This window comes from Lactuca virosa, chromosome 4, assembly GCF_052849685.1.
Source record: "Lactuca virosa cultivar CGN04683 chromosome 4, Lactuca_virosa_CGN04683_v6, whole genome shotgun sequence".
Lineage (NCBI taxonomy): Eukaryota > Viridiplantae > Streptophyta > Magnoliopsida > Asterales > Asteraceae > Lactuca > Lactuca virosa.
Genome location: NC_136429.1, coordinates 84,245,052 through 84,263,134, shown reverse-complemented (window position 1 = coordinate 84,263,134; position 18,083 = coordinate 84,245,052). Strand labels below are relative to the sequence as shown.

The following is an 18,083-nucleotide window of genomic DNA, read 5'->3' as shown; positions in this document are numbered from 1 at the left end:
ACGAACGTTTTAGGCAACAAAGTGCTGTCCGGTTATCATTAAATCAAGTGAGTGTGTAGTTACTTTCACCTTACACATAGATATGAAGTATTTTATATAAAATACGTGCTGTGTGAATATATATTGTTTGTTTAATTGAGATGGATATTGAAGGAATGATTTATACATGTTTTTAAATAATTTTAAATTGTATATGAAACATGGGTAGATGAAATAGTGGGTGTGTGATGAAAGGTGAGTTGGATAGATGAGATGATCAGTGATATAGATCATGAGTTAAATAGTGGGTGTGTGATGAAAGGTGAGTTGGATAGATGAGATGATCAGTGATATAGATCATGAGTTGAGAGTGAGTGGTGAAATATAAGAAAAGCCTTACCCAAACGTTGGCGTGAGTGGTGCAATATGAGAAAAGCCCTTACCCAAACGTTGGCCCCCGTCATTCAGCAGAGTATGGATGACAACCATGGACTATTCTAGACGGTATGTGGAACACTAGCAGGCTTGCAACCTGTAAGTGTGTGAACTATATGTTCATCAGTTGTACTCTAAAAACCCATTGACATGTATTGCGGGGGGGGGGGGGGGACTCCCGTGGGAAATACTGTCGATAAATAAGACTTATGGACTTAGCACATGGAAAACCTATTGACATGTATTGCGGGGGGGGGGGACTCCCGTGGGAAATACTGTCGATAAATAAGAGCTATGAACTTAGCACATGGAAAACCTATTGACATGTATTGCGGAGGGGGGGGGGGGATTCCTGTGGGACTTACTGTCGATAAATAAGAGCTATGGACTTAGCACATGGCGACGATGTGACTTCGTGCCTATTTGACAAAAATTGCTGAGGGAAAACAATGTTGTCACCCCGATGTTTGTCTTATTTGACATAAATTGCAGAGGAAAGCAATGTTGTCACCTTGTCGGTTGTTTTATGTTAGGATGTCTTGTTTGACATAAATTGCTGAGGAAAGCAATGTTGTCACCCCTAATGAAAATCCTTAGGCTAGGTCCCTTGTGATAGTTGTTTTAGGGACGTAAAGTGAGGATAATGGGAATAGGTAATTAGGGTTATTTTGGTTGATGAAATTAATAAATTTATTGTTGATTGAGAACTTAATAAGTTTATTATTTATTGTGGGTTGAAAAACCTATATGCTCACCAGGCTCCCAAGCCTGACCCACTCAGTTTAATTGTATCACATATATCGATACAAAGTTGCTTTACACTGAGAGTTTAAAAGAGAAGTAGATCACTAGTGTAAATGAATGTAAGTTTTGTTTATGCTTATGTTTTTGTATTGACAATGACATCCCAATGGTTTAAGTGAATAAAATACATTTCTTCGGAAATGATTTGATAACATATTTATCATGTTTTTCTGGGAACAAATTCCGCAACACTTTTAATCAAATGATTACTCTGAAATTATTTTAAAAGCATAAATTAAACCGGCCTTTTTTGGCCGTGAAATTGGGGATGTCACAGTTGGTATCAGAGCATTAGTTTAAGCGAACTAGGAATTTGTAGGATTTCTTGACTTAAACTTAGAATGCTAAGCGATGATTGTGAGATGAGTGTCTGCTATATTTTAGACACTAGCACAAGTTTATTTTAGGAAAAATGCCTAAAATGTTTTATGTGTTAAATATTTTATGTTATAGCTATAAGGATGCCTTATATGCTATTATTTGTTCGGATCTATGGTCTGTTGCCGATCGGATCTGGAAACCTTATGTGTGTAGGATTCTAAGCGTATGATTACGAGATTAGAACTAACATGTAAACGTTTCGAAGTGATAAGGAGATTTATACGTCTATCATAAATAAAGCTTCCTATCTTAAAATTCTCGCCCAGTACACCGAACGTCTGCTTGGGTGTACAAAACATTATGGTGAAGACTCGTAGAGAATTGAGTAGATGGAAGAAATGAAAAGCTTATGATAGTGAATGATTCCTATCAGAAGATATCGTAAGAGTAGTATCTTGCCTTTAGAATATGTTTGATAAAATAATGGAACGTTTAGAGGGGTACGGTACGTCTGAAGTACACCTTCGATTGGCAGGATGATGGAATGGTTGGTCTAATTCTTGAAGTTGTCTCATCGTATGGAATTTCCATCACCAACCAAGTTGAAGTAGAATTGATGATTGAAGATACGCATGGAAGAAGTCCTAGTAGAGTCTAGGAAAATTTTATGATTAATTGGACACATTCGTATGTGTTAAATTGTTTTGTGATTTTAGGACTTGGGGACTGCGAGACAGTACTTGGGACGAGTATGAGTAGGTGTGAATAGTAGTAGAGATCTATACTACTGGAAGCACATGACTCACACTTGGATCAGGGAAAGTCACAAGGTTACCAAGGAACTAGTAATTGATTCCGTCTTATTCTAGTCTGTCGTTACCATCGTTTCGGTAATGACTAAGAAGATGATTGTTATTCCGACCCTAGTGGTCATATCAAATTGAGTCCAACTACGATGAGTTTGTTATGTGGTTCAGAGAACCAAGTTCGATGTAGCGGTTGACTTAAGTCGAATTGAAGTAAAGGATGATCAAAGCGATCAATAGAAGTATCGCGTTCGTTGTTAAAGAAGTTGGGTTAGGTTGTGTTCTAACCCAAAGGGATAAAGTGATAGCGTATGCATTGAGGCAATTGAAAGGGCATGAAAAGAACTACCCCACTCATGATCTGGAGTTGGCAGTGGTAGTATTCGCCTTAAAGATAGGGAGGCACTATCCTTATGGTACTAAATGCAAACTTTTCACTGATCATAAGAGTCTTCAATATCTCTTTAATCAGAAGGAATTGAACATGAGGCAACGACGATGGCTAGAGTTACTCAAGGACTACGACTGTGAGATGCTTTACCACCATGGTAAAGCAAATGTTGTTGCTAATGCTCTCAGTCGGAAGGTAAAACTTGAAAAGAAACGGCCAAGAGCGTTGAGGATTGAAGTTGTCTCGACCATGGTGAAAAGTATAAAGAAAGCTCAAGAGGAAGCTTTAGAGAAAAATGACCGAAATGAAGAACGTTTGGGCAAAACGTTGGTGTTTGATACAAACGGTCAAGAACTGAAGGTATTCAAAGATAGGATTTGGGTATCTAAGACGAGAGGAGTAAGAGATCTTCTGATGGAAGAAGCTCACAAGACCATGTACTCGATTCATCCCGGCAGTACAAAAATGTATAGGGATCTAAAACCCTATTACTGGTGGCCGACGATGAAGCTCGATGTTGCTAAGTATGTGGCCGAGTGTGTAACATGTGCTAGGGTTAAGGCACAACATCAGAAACCGTATGGGAGTTTAGAACCTTTACCTGTACCCATGGGTAAATGGGAAGACATTACCATGGATTTTGTGACTAAACTGCCCAGAACAAGGAACGGTCACGACATGATTTGGGTGGTCGTTGATCGCTTCACTAAGAATGCGCATTTCATAGCAGCCAACGAGAAATGGTCTATGGATAAACTTGCGAATTCTTATGTGAAGGAAATTGTGAGGCTTCACGGTGTTCCGTTAACGATTGTATTAGATCGTGACAGCCGTTTTACCTCAAGGTTTTGGAGGAGTCTATAAGAGGAATTGGGTACCAAGTTGTGTTTGAATACAGCTTACCATCCGCAAACCGATGGTCAAAGCGAACGAACAATTCAAACATTGGAGGATATGCTGAGAGCATGTACCTTAGAATTCCAAGGTAACTGGGGTAAACACTTACCTGTAGTAGAATTTTTCGTATAATGATAGTTTCCACTCGAACATCAAGATGGCACCTTATCACGCTTTGTATGGAGAAAAGTGGCGAACGCCGTCATGTTGTCTGGAAGCTGGGGAAAAGCAGTTTGCGGGACCTGAAATAGTCCATCAGACTGCTGAAAAGTTGAAAGTGATTAGGGAAATGATGTTAGCAGCTCAAGATCATCAAAAGAGCTATGCTGACAAGAAAAGACAACCGATATCATTCGAAGTTGGAGATTCGGTTTTACTTAAAGTCTCGCCGTGGAAGGGACTTATAAGATTTGGTAGAAGGGGAAAGTTGAGTCCAAGGTTTATTGGACCATTTAAAGTTCTTCAGAGGATCGGGAATCAAGCTTACAAGCTGGAATTACCGGAAGAACTAGAGGGTATTCATAATGCCTTTCATATGTGTTATTTGAGAAAGTTCACGGGAGATGTGCCCGACATAATTCCCATTTCTAAATTAAGGTTGGATGAAAACAAGAGGTTGATTGAAGAACCTGAGGCAATCCTTGACCGTAAGACTAAGAAGTTGTGACGCAAAATGGTCGATTTAGTGCTTGTGCATTGGAAACATACGAATGGGCCAAATCTCACCTGGGAAAAAACGGAGAGTGACATGATGAGTCGTTACCCGTATTTGTTTGCTGATGTGTGATTCCGGGGACGGAATCATTCTAAGGGGGAGAGAATTGTAACGCCCGTGTTTCTAGGCTAGGCATTAATATTGACATAATAGTCTAGGTTAACCCTTGTAACTCATTTAGAAGAAATGAAAATGAATTATGTGAATATTATGTGTTTTATGCTTAATTATTAGGGTTTAATTAATTAAGAATAAAAAATGAGCGTCAAAAATAAATATTATATAAAGCCGATATCTATTAAGAAAGTTGTAGTGGTCGTGACAAGGATTACGAATATATAAAGAATTCCGAAATCCGAGTTATAACGAAGAAATTATGACCTGTCGAAGTTTCGCGACAAAACCGGCACGGTGCTGAATGTCGTAAAAAGTGAGTTTTTGATAAACTACTTTTTAGCCTTGGTGATCTAAACGAAAGTCGTAGTGTTCGTTAAATCGAGAGTATGTATAAAAAGAACGCCCAAATCTGACTTCGTATGAGGAAGTTATGATTTTTCGAAGTTTCAGCTTAGCAGTAGACAGCTAAAAACTCGAATTTTAGATCGAGTGATTTTTAGCCGACACGACCTAAACGAGAATTGAAGGTCTCGTCAATAGTAGCACAACTGTAAAAAGACAGTTGAAAACGGACGTCGGATGAAGAAGTTATGAATTTTTAACGGATTTCCTGTCCCGGTCTGTTAAAAATAATAATATAAAAATTAAAGTCAAAATTATCCGACGAAGTCTAAACGAAAGTTGTAGAGCGTAATTTTACCTACGCGTTCATATAAAGAACGTCAAAAACGGAGTTCGTATGCGAAAGTTATGGATTTTAGAAGTTTTGGCACGAAAATCGAGAAATATTGTCAAAACCGGGAAATTTCGCATACGTGGACTTCGGCCACGTCACCCTCGCCCAAATCGTGCCACGTGTCAGAACTGCTGAGTCATCCGAGACCACCTGTCGACGCGTGTCACATTCTCCTCGGACCGAAGGCTCGGCCAATCAGGAGCTGCCTCGTACCCTTCTGATGATGCATCCGAGCTTCGCCCATAGCGCCACGTCCGAAGCCTCGGACTAGACCTCGGTCCAATCAGGAGGCGACACCGGACCCTCGCATGTGCGAGCCACGTGAACACCCTTCGGATCTGCTGTCGCGTGACTTCCTCCTAGCCGTCCGATCACCAGCCTCGGCCCCTATAAATAGGAGGGTGCGAGACCTCCCGGGTATATTTTGGAAAATTGTCACTTTTAGCCCCTTTCTTCATATTTCTTTCATTTTAACATCCCCCAAAGCCCCGGTATCAATTATAACCCCCGGAATACGCCACGAAGTGCCCGAGAATCCCGAAAAATTTATCTTTTCGGTTTCGAAGCCCGACCCTTGCAGAGCCCGGTTTCTCAATAAAACTCCCGGTTTTATTAGAAACGAACATTTTAGGCAACGAAGTACTGCCCGGTTATCGTTAAATCAAGTGAGTGTGTAGTTACTTTCACCTTACACATAGATATGAAGTATTTTATATAAAATACATGCTGTGTGAATATATATTGTTTGTTTATTTGAGATGGATATTGAAGGAATGATTTATACATGTTTTTAAATAATTTTAAACTGTATATGTATTTTATCTACAAAAATGTCAGGTAAAACATGGGTAGATGAAATAGTGGGTGTGTGATGAAAGGTGAGTTGGATAGATGAGATGATCAGTGACATAGATCATGAGTTAAATAGTGGGTGTGTGATGAAAGGTGAGTTGGATAGATGAGATGATCAGTGATATAGATCATGAGTTGAGAGTGAGTGGTGAAATATAAGAAAAGCCTTACCCAAACGTTGGCGTGAGTGGTGCAATATGAGAAAAGCCCTTAGCCCTTACCCAAACGTTGGCCCCCGTCATTCAGCAGAGTATGGATAACAACCATGGACTATTCTAGACGGTCTATGGATCACTAGCAGGCTTGCAACCTGTAAGTGTGTGAACTATATGTTCATCAGCTGTACTCTAAAAACTCATTGACATGTATTGCGGGGGGGGGGGGGGGGGGGGGGGGGGGAACTCCCGTGGGAAATATTATCGATAAATAAGAGCTATGGACTTAGCACATGGAAAACCTATTGACATGTATCGCAGGGGGGGGGGGACTTCCGTGGGAAATCCTGTCGATAAATAAGAGCTATGGACTTAGCACATGGAAAACCTATTGACATGTATTCCCCCGGGGGGGGGGGGGGATTCCCGTGGGAAATACTGTCGAGAAATAAGAGCCATGGACTTAGCACATGGCGACGATGTGACTTCGTGCCTATTTGACATAAATTGCTGAGGGAAAGCAATGTTGTCACCCCGATGTTTGTCTTATTTGACATATATTGCAGAGGAAAGCAATGTTGTCATCTTGTTGGTTGTTTTATGTTAGGATGTCTTGTTTGACATAAATTGCTGAGGAAAGAAATGTTGTCACCCCTAGTGAAAATCCTTAGGCTAGGTCCCTTGTGATAGTTGTTTTAGGGACGTAAAGTGAGGATAATGGGAATGGGTAATTAGGGTTATTTTGGTTGATGAAATTAATAAATTTATTGTTGATTGAGAACTTAATAAGTTTATTATTTATTGTGGGTTGAAAACCCTATATGCTCACCAGGCTCCCAAGCCTGACCCACTCAGTTTAATTGTATCACATGTATCGATACGAAGTTGCTTTACATTGAGAGATTAAAAGAGAAGTAGATCACTAGTGTAAATGAATGTAAGTTTTGTTTATGCTTATGTTTTTGTATTGACAATGACATCCCAATGGTTTAAGTGAATAAAATACATTTCTTCGGAAATGATTTGATAACATATTTATCATGTTTTTCTGGGAACAAATTCCACAACACTTTTAATCAAATGATTACTCTGAAATTATTTTAAAAGCATAAATTAAACCGGTCTTTTCTGGCCGTGAAATTGGGGATGTCACAGTTTTAAACAATTTCCTTATAATGATGCATCAAATAGTAGTTTATTACACCGAACAACAATTTGTATAATATTCTAATTTCATACAAACATCACTACGCGCTTTTTAGATCAACAATATCATACCATTGACTAATTTTTTTTACTACTTTTGACATTAGATCTACTCTTAGGCTTAACATTACTTTTAAAACTTGACTTGGTCCTACTTGAAGATTCAGTTTATGTTGAATCTGTGGGAAACTGAGCGGCATAGTGTTTGCTTGTGTGACTGATGCTTTGGCAATGGTTTCATTTCTTCTTAATCGGGCCTTCACCTTGGGAAGGGATATAGTTATGGTTACGTGGTCTTCCGACTTGTCGTTTTTCCATCAATGATGGTAATACAACCATGACTTCATCCGGTTCTTCGTATTCAGATGGAACTGGCACAGGAAACAAAACATCTATATATGTTGATCGACATGTTTCCATTGTGAAGTACGATGACACAAATGTACTGCAGTGTTGATATCTCAATTCCTTGAATATCATCATAGCATGAGAACAAGGTATGTGTGACAATTGCCATTCCCCACACGTGTAGCAACGAGATTCCAAGGTGACTATACCATTTTTCATTTGGTCAGTCACCTCATATCTGCTTTGATCATCTGTTATACCCAGTAATATCGATAACCTTCTTATCATACTCAGTAATATATTTTTTTCTGCTTTGATCATCTGTTATACCCAGTAATATTGATAACCTTCTTATCATATTCAGTAATATATTTTTTTCTTTCAACTATAAAACACATTTACCTATATCGTCATGCATAGTAAATTATAGTACAATTATGATGGAATTATTATAATATAAATAAGTATCTCCAACATTACATCATTGATACCACCATTGTTGCATAGTTGCTCAAAAGAAATCAATCAACATTGTTATTGGTTGTTTTCGTGCGTCTTTTTATAATGTATTGTTGGACTCGATGTTGTTTGATGTCATAATATTATACCGAACCACAGGGAAATACGAACTTAACCATTTCTTGTAACTGATTCTGTCTATCCATGTGCGAAAGTCTTCGTTTAGGGCACGACGTAGTCTACCCAATCTTTCTTTGAAATAAAACTCTTGGTAAGATTTTGCAGCCTCCAAAACAAAATCTCGACTCTCTCTTGTTTGCCGATCTTTGTTTTCATATTCATCAGCAAATGTGCGACAACATAATCTGTGATCTGTGTTCGGAAACACAGCTTGAATGGCCATTTCAATTGAGTTGGCTATATCTGATATGATAGCCAAATAAGGCATATCCCCAATACATTCTTTAACTCTTGATAAAAACCATATCCATGACTCCCCACTTTCAGTTTTCCTAAAACCAAATGCTGGTAGAATTTAGTTATTATCATCCATGCCTACTGATAGGAACATCATGCCCAAGTATTTCCTTTTAGGGTGTGTTCCGTCAGTGATAATAATAGGACGGAAACATGTTTGAAACACTCGAACCTACAAAATAATTATTCATTAAAGCAAACACATGTGTAACAAAATAAATTTAAAGAACTTATTATATAAGATATATTACCGTGTAACTGATAGCCATGAAAAACTATTCAAATTTGTTGTCAATACTTGTCTTTATATATGTAACCGTCTCTGGATTATTCTTCTCCAAATTGTAACCATATAAAGGAAGTATTTGAAAGCTTTCTTCAAGGGTTTCCCTTAACAGATTCAGAGTATACATTTTAGCACTCCATGCCTGCCAGTATGAAATATGGATACTAAGACGGTCATTTAAAGTCTGTTTCCCCGCAATATATTACATGTACTATCAGCTAATATGCCCTTCAAGAAGTGACCCAATACCTTTTTTGTTGGCTTGTCGGGGATGGGGACGTAGTTATGTGTTTGAGCAAGTGTGGCTCTCCGATAGTTTAGCAACTTAAAATGTATCGGTATTTTATCTTTTGTTGCACGTATCTGCCAGTCATAATTTTCCACAAAGAAAGCAACTTCAAACCTATATTTTGTAGATTTCTCATTTTATATTGGAAGATTGTAGTAACACATTTGAATCCTAATTTAAGCTTAAGTTCTTCTTTGCTTTTGAAGAGTTGGAATAACTTCACATAAGAAGTATAATTGCGAGTTGTGGCAACTTTACGTTTTTGTTGAGCTAATTTGGGCAATGGTAAAGGTTTAGGCATACCTCAATGGGTGTTTGTATTTCTTAAGAATCAGAAAAATAATAAGGAAACTTTTCCTCTTGTGGTTTTTGGGGTTTTAAGGATTTAGTTTCTTCATCTTGATATTCGATATCATCCCCAGTAAATTCAGTGTAACTCTGAAAATGTTCAACTGGCTCTCCATGTGGAATTATATTACCATCATCAACTCACAACATTAATTTTTGCTGATCATTTGTAGATTCATCAACATCAACTATTGGAAAAACATCATCAGCAATTGTACCTTAATACCTATAATCACCCCATCTATAGGGTCATTGTAATAAGGAACATGGTTGGTTGTCATAGGTAATAAATTACAAATGTGGTTACTTCCGGCATCGGAAGACCTATTTCCACCAGAACGAGTTCCCTAACAAATCGATGAATAGCACTTTCCATAACAATATTAACAACACACAATTATACTGTGTTATGAGGCATACTACTAACAAAACTAAGAAAATATCTGACATCACTATTGTCAAGAATCTACATAACTATATTTGATCAAGGACATTGAAAAGATAGACGTTTTGATTAGTGTGTAACCTAGACTTGTAAGCAACCAACATAATTAACCCACTGAAGTTTATATCATGGCTTATATCCACACCAAAGCATGTGGAGTCTGGAGCAATAAATTGCATAAATCATTCGATATGCTGCCATTACCCTCCACTAGAAACTAACAATAAAAAAAATACGTATACATACTCATTCTTCTAAATTATGAAAGCTATCACAGAACACTAATTGAGATGCATACAAATATAATGCATATAGGTAACAAAGAACACACAAATACCCTAATTATACCTCTTCAGAATGCCCATATATTTCAGAGTACATTACGGAATACACTTTTCAGTTCGGAGCGTAAGGTGTGTCAGATTCCGGACCCAAATCCTACCTACCAAAACCAACTCCATAATGAACATAATTACACTGGGATATCGTATTCTGGCATCCATAGCTCGGAATACATTTCATTAGTCCGGAACGTATGATTGTCAGATTTCGGACTCGATACTTGTGAACATACGATCAACTCTGGAATGACCGTACCTACTCCGGAATATGGTATTATGAAGAAAATGATTAATTTTCTAAAAAGAAAGTCATGTTGGTTACTTTTATTGTGATACTCGTTTATAAAGGTTACTCAATTTCCTTAAATTTATTTTCATATTCTAACCATTTTAATTTTTAAGCGTCACTTTAATACAAAGCCCGAAATACTATAACCCGGCCCCGAAGATGGGCCCTAATGTTTTTTACTCGGTAGAAATTGAGCCGACTATATATTGATACTTTGATACTTTGATAATCGATAGTATCGTCTATATGATAGGATACAATTGGCAATTGAAACTCAGAACAGGCAGGAGATATGGATTGTTATAGAATGGAAGCAACGGCTATCTTGAAGTTCTAATTCTACTGATTAATTCGTCTACCGCAGTCAAACAAGGTAATGTTTTTTCTCAAAGTTTTCTACTTTCTATTTTATTATTTCAATTTCTTTTGTTTGATAGCTTAAATATTTAGGGTTTAATGGTCTATACTACGCCATTCAGTACTCGTTCATAGCTGTTTTTGAAGTAATGATCCTAATAGCTTCTGTAATCGAGGAACTGCTCCTTTAATTGCTGATTATTTAATTTTTCACGGCTTTTCTGCTTTTGAGTAATTGACTTAGCCACTTGTATATTGAGAATGGAAACTTCTTCAAGTCAAAAGCAACTATGTTTTTTATTTACATCTTTTGTAACAGAGTAATTGTCTTCGTGTTCTCTTTTCTAATACTGTCAAATAAAAGAAGTAGCATCGCTTTCATCCGATGTAATATTTTCATCAATGTCACAAGAAATGTTGAATGGTTTGGCCATATTATTTGTGAGGAAGGACATGTTATGTTGATCTTTGTAGTATTATGTTTCCATTAATTCAGCTTAATTAGTTTCTTCTGATGTTTTTATCGATCTCATCTAAAGGTTTTAATAATTTTTATTGGATATGTACTGATATACAAATACATATACGATTACTGATGAAATTGTGAAATAGCATCCTAGATTAGTTTCTTTCTTATGTTTAATATGATAGGTTTGTAACTCATAACTTGTATAACGATATGAAATTGATTATGTTCATAATAGCAATAGAAAAAGTGATTATAGTTGGTTTGTTGGATTATCCAGAAATTTTGTTCGAGTTTGGTATCTTGGTTTCATGTAAGGTTTTGATTACAAGAAGCATGGGAGTAGGCAAAAGTGTAAAGGTAAGGATAGATATTGTGGTAGTTGTAATCTTGTAGAGAAGGTGTAACCCTTTTTAGTTTATAATGAAATTTTTACATTTTTCAAGTACTACTTTTTAAGCGCATTCATATACCTTACAATCGCTAATTTCCACTCTGTGTAATTTAGACTGTTTATCAAATATACATTTTGTGTTTCTATTCTCTTTTTCTTGCAGACGTATTGTAAAATTTGATTAGTTGATCAATATAGCTTTTGTATGTACATGGATGCTTTTCCCTTGATTTCAACTTTTGTATCTTATGTGGAATTTGGATTTAACAAGATCATGGAAACCTTTTTTCTTAGTGTAGGAATGGTTAAGACAAGGAGTATGACTAGAAACCATAATCATGATGATGATGCATCATCATCTAGCAGGAAGAAGAGGTTCAAGACTTATGACCATGGTGGTGTGGCACCTTGGTTAGAACCTAACCATGATTTGCTTTTTTTAGTTATGATGCAACTGGGAGTTGTTGATTTTCTTTCATTCAGTGGAGTTTGCAAGTCATGGAGGTCACTTGCACTCTTGAACAAAAGCAGGTTTATGGCTTCCAGACCACCCATGTCCATGTGGATTTCTAATGATGCTAACGAGAAAGAGTGCTACTGTTTTCTAGAGGACTTTAAAGGAAAGAAGTTCAAAACCCTCCTTCCCCATTCCACTTACACTAAATATATCAGATTAACTTGTGGTTACTTGGTGATGTTATGTTTGAAAACCAACGATTACTGGCTTGTGAATCCTATCACGAAGCATGAACTTCATTTCCCTGCTGTCCCCTATATATCAAATTTTATTCCATTCAGGGCTATCCTGGTCTTTTCACCTTCCCTATCTAGGTGGTTGTTTGTTCTTATTCAAAGATTCTCCCGTTTAATATGGTTTTCAATAGTGGGTACAGGTGCATGGAATCATGTCTCCTCGACTTTCTTCACCCTTGATTTACATGCTTTCCAGGGGAAGATATATATCCTAAATGAGCGATATGGTTTGTGTGAAATGAGTCTCAGTCCAGAGCCCAAGTTAACATTACTTGAAATCAGGAATTTTCCAAAGCGGTGTTCCTTCATTTTGCTGCTTGTAAGTTCGGATGAAAACCTTTATGTGATTGATCACGATTTAGAAGATTCGATTCAAGAACTTGATTTTGGTGAAATGATATGGGTGTCACCAAAAGAAAAGGCAATAAGAGAACACGCTTTCTTTCGTAGCTACTTGATGTGTTGGACTGCTATAAAACCAGAGTCATGGGATGGCCCTCATCCACAATACAACAAATATGATTGCTTCCTTCACACTACTGAGAAATGTGAAAAAGGCAAGTTCTTTTCATCAAGCATGTGGTACTTTCCCCATGATTGTTTGAATGTTGATCTCATAAATAAGTGATAGACATGTTAGAGGACTATTTATCTCTGCATACGTTGAGTATTTTCAAGACATTCATCTTGCGACTTATAATTTAATCAGTTTGGTTCTTGCCACTGTGATCTCATATAATTGATGGAGTTGAGTAATCTTATTATAGATACTAGTTCTATCCATATTTTGCGTACATGAGTTTACGACCTTTAGATATTTGTAATGTCTATTTTTGTTCTTTTTTTATTAATATAGTATAGAATGTCCATTTTATAATGTTACATTATATATATATATATATATATATATATATATATATATATATATATATATATATATATATATATATATATATATATCATACAAATGATGTTATAAAAGCCCCACTACTTTCGAAAGGGCTGACTCAAGTATGGAACAAAATTACGGAGAACCATGAGAATTGAATATATGGCTTGAGAGAAGTCAGAATAAGGTCAATGTGGGAGACAATAACAGTGATATTGATATTCAATCATTATTTCAGCACATAATGTAAACAAAAATAATCAATCCCATTTTTTCATCTATTGAAAATATTAACAAATGATTGTAATATGTTAAAAGCATCAAGTATATATTAAATGAGTCATCAAATAAAACTACAAACAAATACAAATCACGTTGATTCAAACTGGCAAAAATACAACCTTCACTCGTCACGATCTCCTATTGCCACAACCATTCTTAAATATTCTACACATGTGACTGTGTGTGTATTCACAACCTTTCCAATTCACATCAAAAGACCAATGCCACATATATTTTTATAGCAAAGTCTAAGACACCAAATCATATATAAAAACATCAAAGAATACAATTCTTGAATATTTGAAGTTATATCAATCTTGATTTGAAAAGTAGTACCCCTATTGTTAGAAATGTGGAAATCTAATAGTGAGAACAGTGTCCTAAACATCAAATGCACGTCGATGACTTTGAAAATATCGATTATGTTGGAAAATTGTAGAGTCATTGTATAGTTAACACATACTAAACAACGACCATTGTAGGTGTTGAAGGCGAAGTCAAAGAAAAATATGACATGGCTTAGGGTAAAGTTGAGAGTCATATATAGTGAGTATTAATACATTAATTACGCGATATATATAGTCGGCTATATATAATGATTATATCCTCATATATTTCCTGTGCTACTAGTTCTCCGACAATCTTTTGAAAACAAATTTCGAGGCTCCTCCTGAATCTAGTTCTAGGCCCACTGCAATTGATATGAACCAACCAGTTCTCTTAAAACTAAGACATAACAAAAAGACTTGATCAATTTTATGGTTTTGTTTTCTTTGTTTCTAGAATGCTATTGGGTTCATATCAATTATGGTGGGCCAAGATCACTACCACTAGAAAAAGCAATTTGCAAAGCGGATCTAGGTTCAGGTGAATTCGCAAAATTTGTTCCTCCAAGTGATTATTGGGGAACAAGTAGCACTGGAAATGTATGTGGACGTGATCATACTATAGCCGACTATATCTCAACTAATGTATTTATACTCAATATCAATGACTCTTAACTTTACACAGTCTATCAATTGCTATATATGGTCATTGCTTAGTAAATGGAAACTGTAGTTACGTATTTCACTCTGGGATGGTGTTGCGCGATTGGGATTTCAATTGCACCGGTTGAGACTAAAGCTCCAGTCTCATTTCCCCATTTATGTTTTCTGTTTCCTGAACTGCAGGATGATATCAAACACTTACCAAATTATTTAACTTCATGCGAAAGTTGAGTGGACATAAAAAAGAAGTAATATGAATACCAATCTAATAAATCACAATTTCGAAAAAGAAAAGCAAGGAAACAATTAAAGAACAAAAGAACTACCTTCATCTTGAACAAGTGTTCCAGCTTGTGTTTGAATGCCAGATGAGATCGATGTTTCAGAGAAGACAATTGTCACACAATGAGCGTATAGAGTAAAACAAAAGCATTGGAGTTGATTTGAAAATCATCAACACTAAATCTAAGTAATTCTGGTAACATCAATCTTGATGTTTATAATGTGATGAAACCGGGCTTATTTCATTTAATGTGATTTATTATCAACCATGCTGTGCACCATTCCGCCATGATCATCCGTCCATTTAAAAGCTAGCTAGGTACAATTAATGCTTCATTATGACTGAGCCAAACAAAACATACAGAAAATTTAAATCCAAAGTATGGGAAAGCACTGCAGAAAATTTATTATACCAACATCAACAAACACAAAGAAAGTGAAATTTCTATGAGATACGTACAGAAGATCACAAAAAAGGAAATGATAGCACATAGCATCAAGCATGGTGCATGTACATGTGCAATCCTACATACACTTAACAGATCATCCCAATTAATGCATCATATTATGAGGGAAATTAAATATATTTATAACTAAATAACTTTCATATGTTTTTGACTTCCTTTGATAATACATGAAATTGAACTATTACAAACACGATAATAAAAAACTCTTTTTTTCTTTCGAAAATCTCTGAGGAAAAAAATAGTCACAATTCTGACAAAATACCTACACAAAGGAAATTCCGACACAATCCTTACATGCTTTTTTTTTCAATTCATACATATACTGTGTTTCTATTAAAAAAACAAATTCTCAAAGGTTAAATTAATAATAATAATAATAATAATAATAATAATAATAATAATAATAATAATAATAATAAATAAAATAAACCATTCAATAGTTAAACCAAAAAAAAGGAAAAATTACAATTGTGTACATGTTTATGGAATTGGCATATTGCTGAAATTGCTAATACTCACTCTCGGCAACACCGTTGTTAGACCTTAACCATGATGTGCTATTTTTAATCATAATGCAATTGAGAGCCATTGATTTTCATTAATTTAGGGCGACCATCTAAAAAAATATCATATTACCTTTAGAAAAGGTTGCAGGTCATAGCATAATGTTAATTAAATCACCTTTGCAAAATGCAAAGTCTTAGAGGTTATTCGTGCTTTGTAACAAAGAAGTCCATGGAATCCAGACAGACATATTTTGGGCCTATAGCGAATGGCCGGTCCAGACATATTTTGGGCCTATAGCCAGAAGAAAAAAAAGGTTTTGGCTTCATGTTTTCTTTGGTGGTCATCATATATATCTTCCTTTTATGAGTGCGAAATGGAGGCATCAAAACCTTCAAAATTAAGATTTCGCAATTATAAGATATTGAAAAATTCCGTTTTAAATTGTAACCATACCAATTGACAAAGACGAAAAGGAACATATTTTATTGAACAAAACCTCTATAGCAAAGATAACTTGCATAGTAAATTATCCCAAGTTAGTTCTAGCCTACGGTAGTGATGCCTACTGATAAATTGTTCATAACTTCATATATAGTTCAACTTCTGTTCCTTTTTAATGTTCGTTGGTGGTGAGAAAATTGTTTGGAGGTTATACGCATAAAGGCTTGTCTCCTTTTTTAATATGGATAATTGTAATCACATGTATGTCTCATGTTAACATCATTTACTCATTGTTTCATTATACCCTTCGATACTTTGAGAATTATACTCCCTTCCTCCATATTTATAATTCATGTTTTCTTTTTTGAGTTGTCTCAAAATAATAGTCTATTTTTTAAAATAAATATCTTTTTTTACCAAAATGTCTCTCACTATTACTTAGACCAACCAAAACATTTAATGATGAATTTAAATGCAAGAAAAATCATACTTTTTCCCTTTTTTTTTGTTTACTTCTGTGCGTATCTCTATAAACTTAAATGTTTTTTTTCCTTTTTTAGTACTTTGCATATCACAAAATACACACGATGGCATTGACTTTTTTTTTTTTTTTTTAAATTGTATCTTTTGTTCCTTCCCTGTGATTCTCTGCACAATTGAATGTTTGTGTGTGTGTGTTTTTTTACTTTTCATATCACAAAAGTACAACACTTAGAAAGACATCATAACAAAAATACAAGTACTTAATTTCATTATCTTTTCATAACAAAAATACAAGTACTTAATTTCATTATCTTTTCAAAACAAAAATACAAGTAGTTAATTCCATTCAAAAAACCATCAGTCAAATTTCGATCACTACACTTGTTTCTAAATTAACTAAGCACCCAAATGCAATAGAGCTTCGTCTATCAAATTTTGATCACATTCGATTTGGAGTGGTAAGTTGCATTCTCGTCCCAACCTATTCTTACCAATATGCAGTATTTGATAGCTGTTGCCACCTTGAACCTTTATGATTTCTCTAATACATGTTTGTAGAGTTAGAAATATGTTGTTACGTTGTTGAGATTGCATTCTTTCAAAAGATGTTTGAACCGCATGAATCAATTCATCAATTGTACCTAAAGCTAAAATAACTTACCATTGCACGACGAAGAAAGTTAAAATAATCTACATACAATAGAAAAAAAACTAATCATTAATAATAAAATATGTTAATAGTTGTTTATATACAACATTTGATATTTTTTGGAATTTTATGATCGTTATTTTTAATTAGAAATAATTATGATTAGTAACCTTTGAAAAGTTCAAAGAGTTCAAACAAGAAGTCGAGAATCAATTGGGCAGTAAGATCAAGATGCTCAGATCTGATAGAGGTGGTGAGTATTTTAGTATCGAATTCCATGACTACCTCAAGGAATGTGGAATAGTTTCACAATTGACACCTCCTACGACACCGTAACTTAATGGTGTGGCTGAGAGGCGTAATTGAAGGTTTCACTTCCAATCTCATTTTGGGGGTATGCCTTAAAGACTGTCGCCCACATTCTTAAT

General features: G+C 35.5%; 1 protein-coding gene across 1 annotated transcript; it reads right to left on the bottom strand.

Annotated features, from left to right (window-relative positions):
* Positions 1-7,651: 7,651 nt before the first annotated feature.
* On the bottom strand, positions 7,652-9,902 carry LOC145104713 (uncharacterized). The gene is made up of 6 exons (XM_079041907.1): positions 9,840-9,902; positions 9,234-9,347; positions 8,997-9,126; positions 8,852-8,870; positions 8,376-8,733; positions 7,652-8,083 (listed from the first exon to the last, which is right to left on the bottom strand). Exons 1-6 carry the CDS (start codon positions 9,900-9,902, stop codon positions 7,652-7,654), a joined length of 1,116 nt encoding a protein of 371 aa, XP_078898033.1.
* Positions 9,903-18,083: the final 8,181 nt, after the last annotated feature.

Coding starts and splice junctions, on each gene's coding strand:
- LOC145104713 (XM_079041907.1), bottom strand. CDS start 9,902: ATGACAACCAACCATGTTCCTTATTACAATGACCCTATAGATGGGGTG. Junction 9,127..9,233: donor CCGACAAGCCAACAAAAAAG/GTATTGGGTCAC, acceptor TCATACTGGCAG/GCATGGAGTGCTAAAATGTA. Junction 8,084..8,375: donor TAAGTTCGTATTTCCCTGTG/GTTCGGTATAAT, acceptor TGGGTATAACAG/ATGATCAAAGCAGAAAAAAA.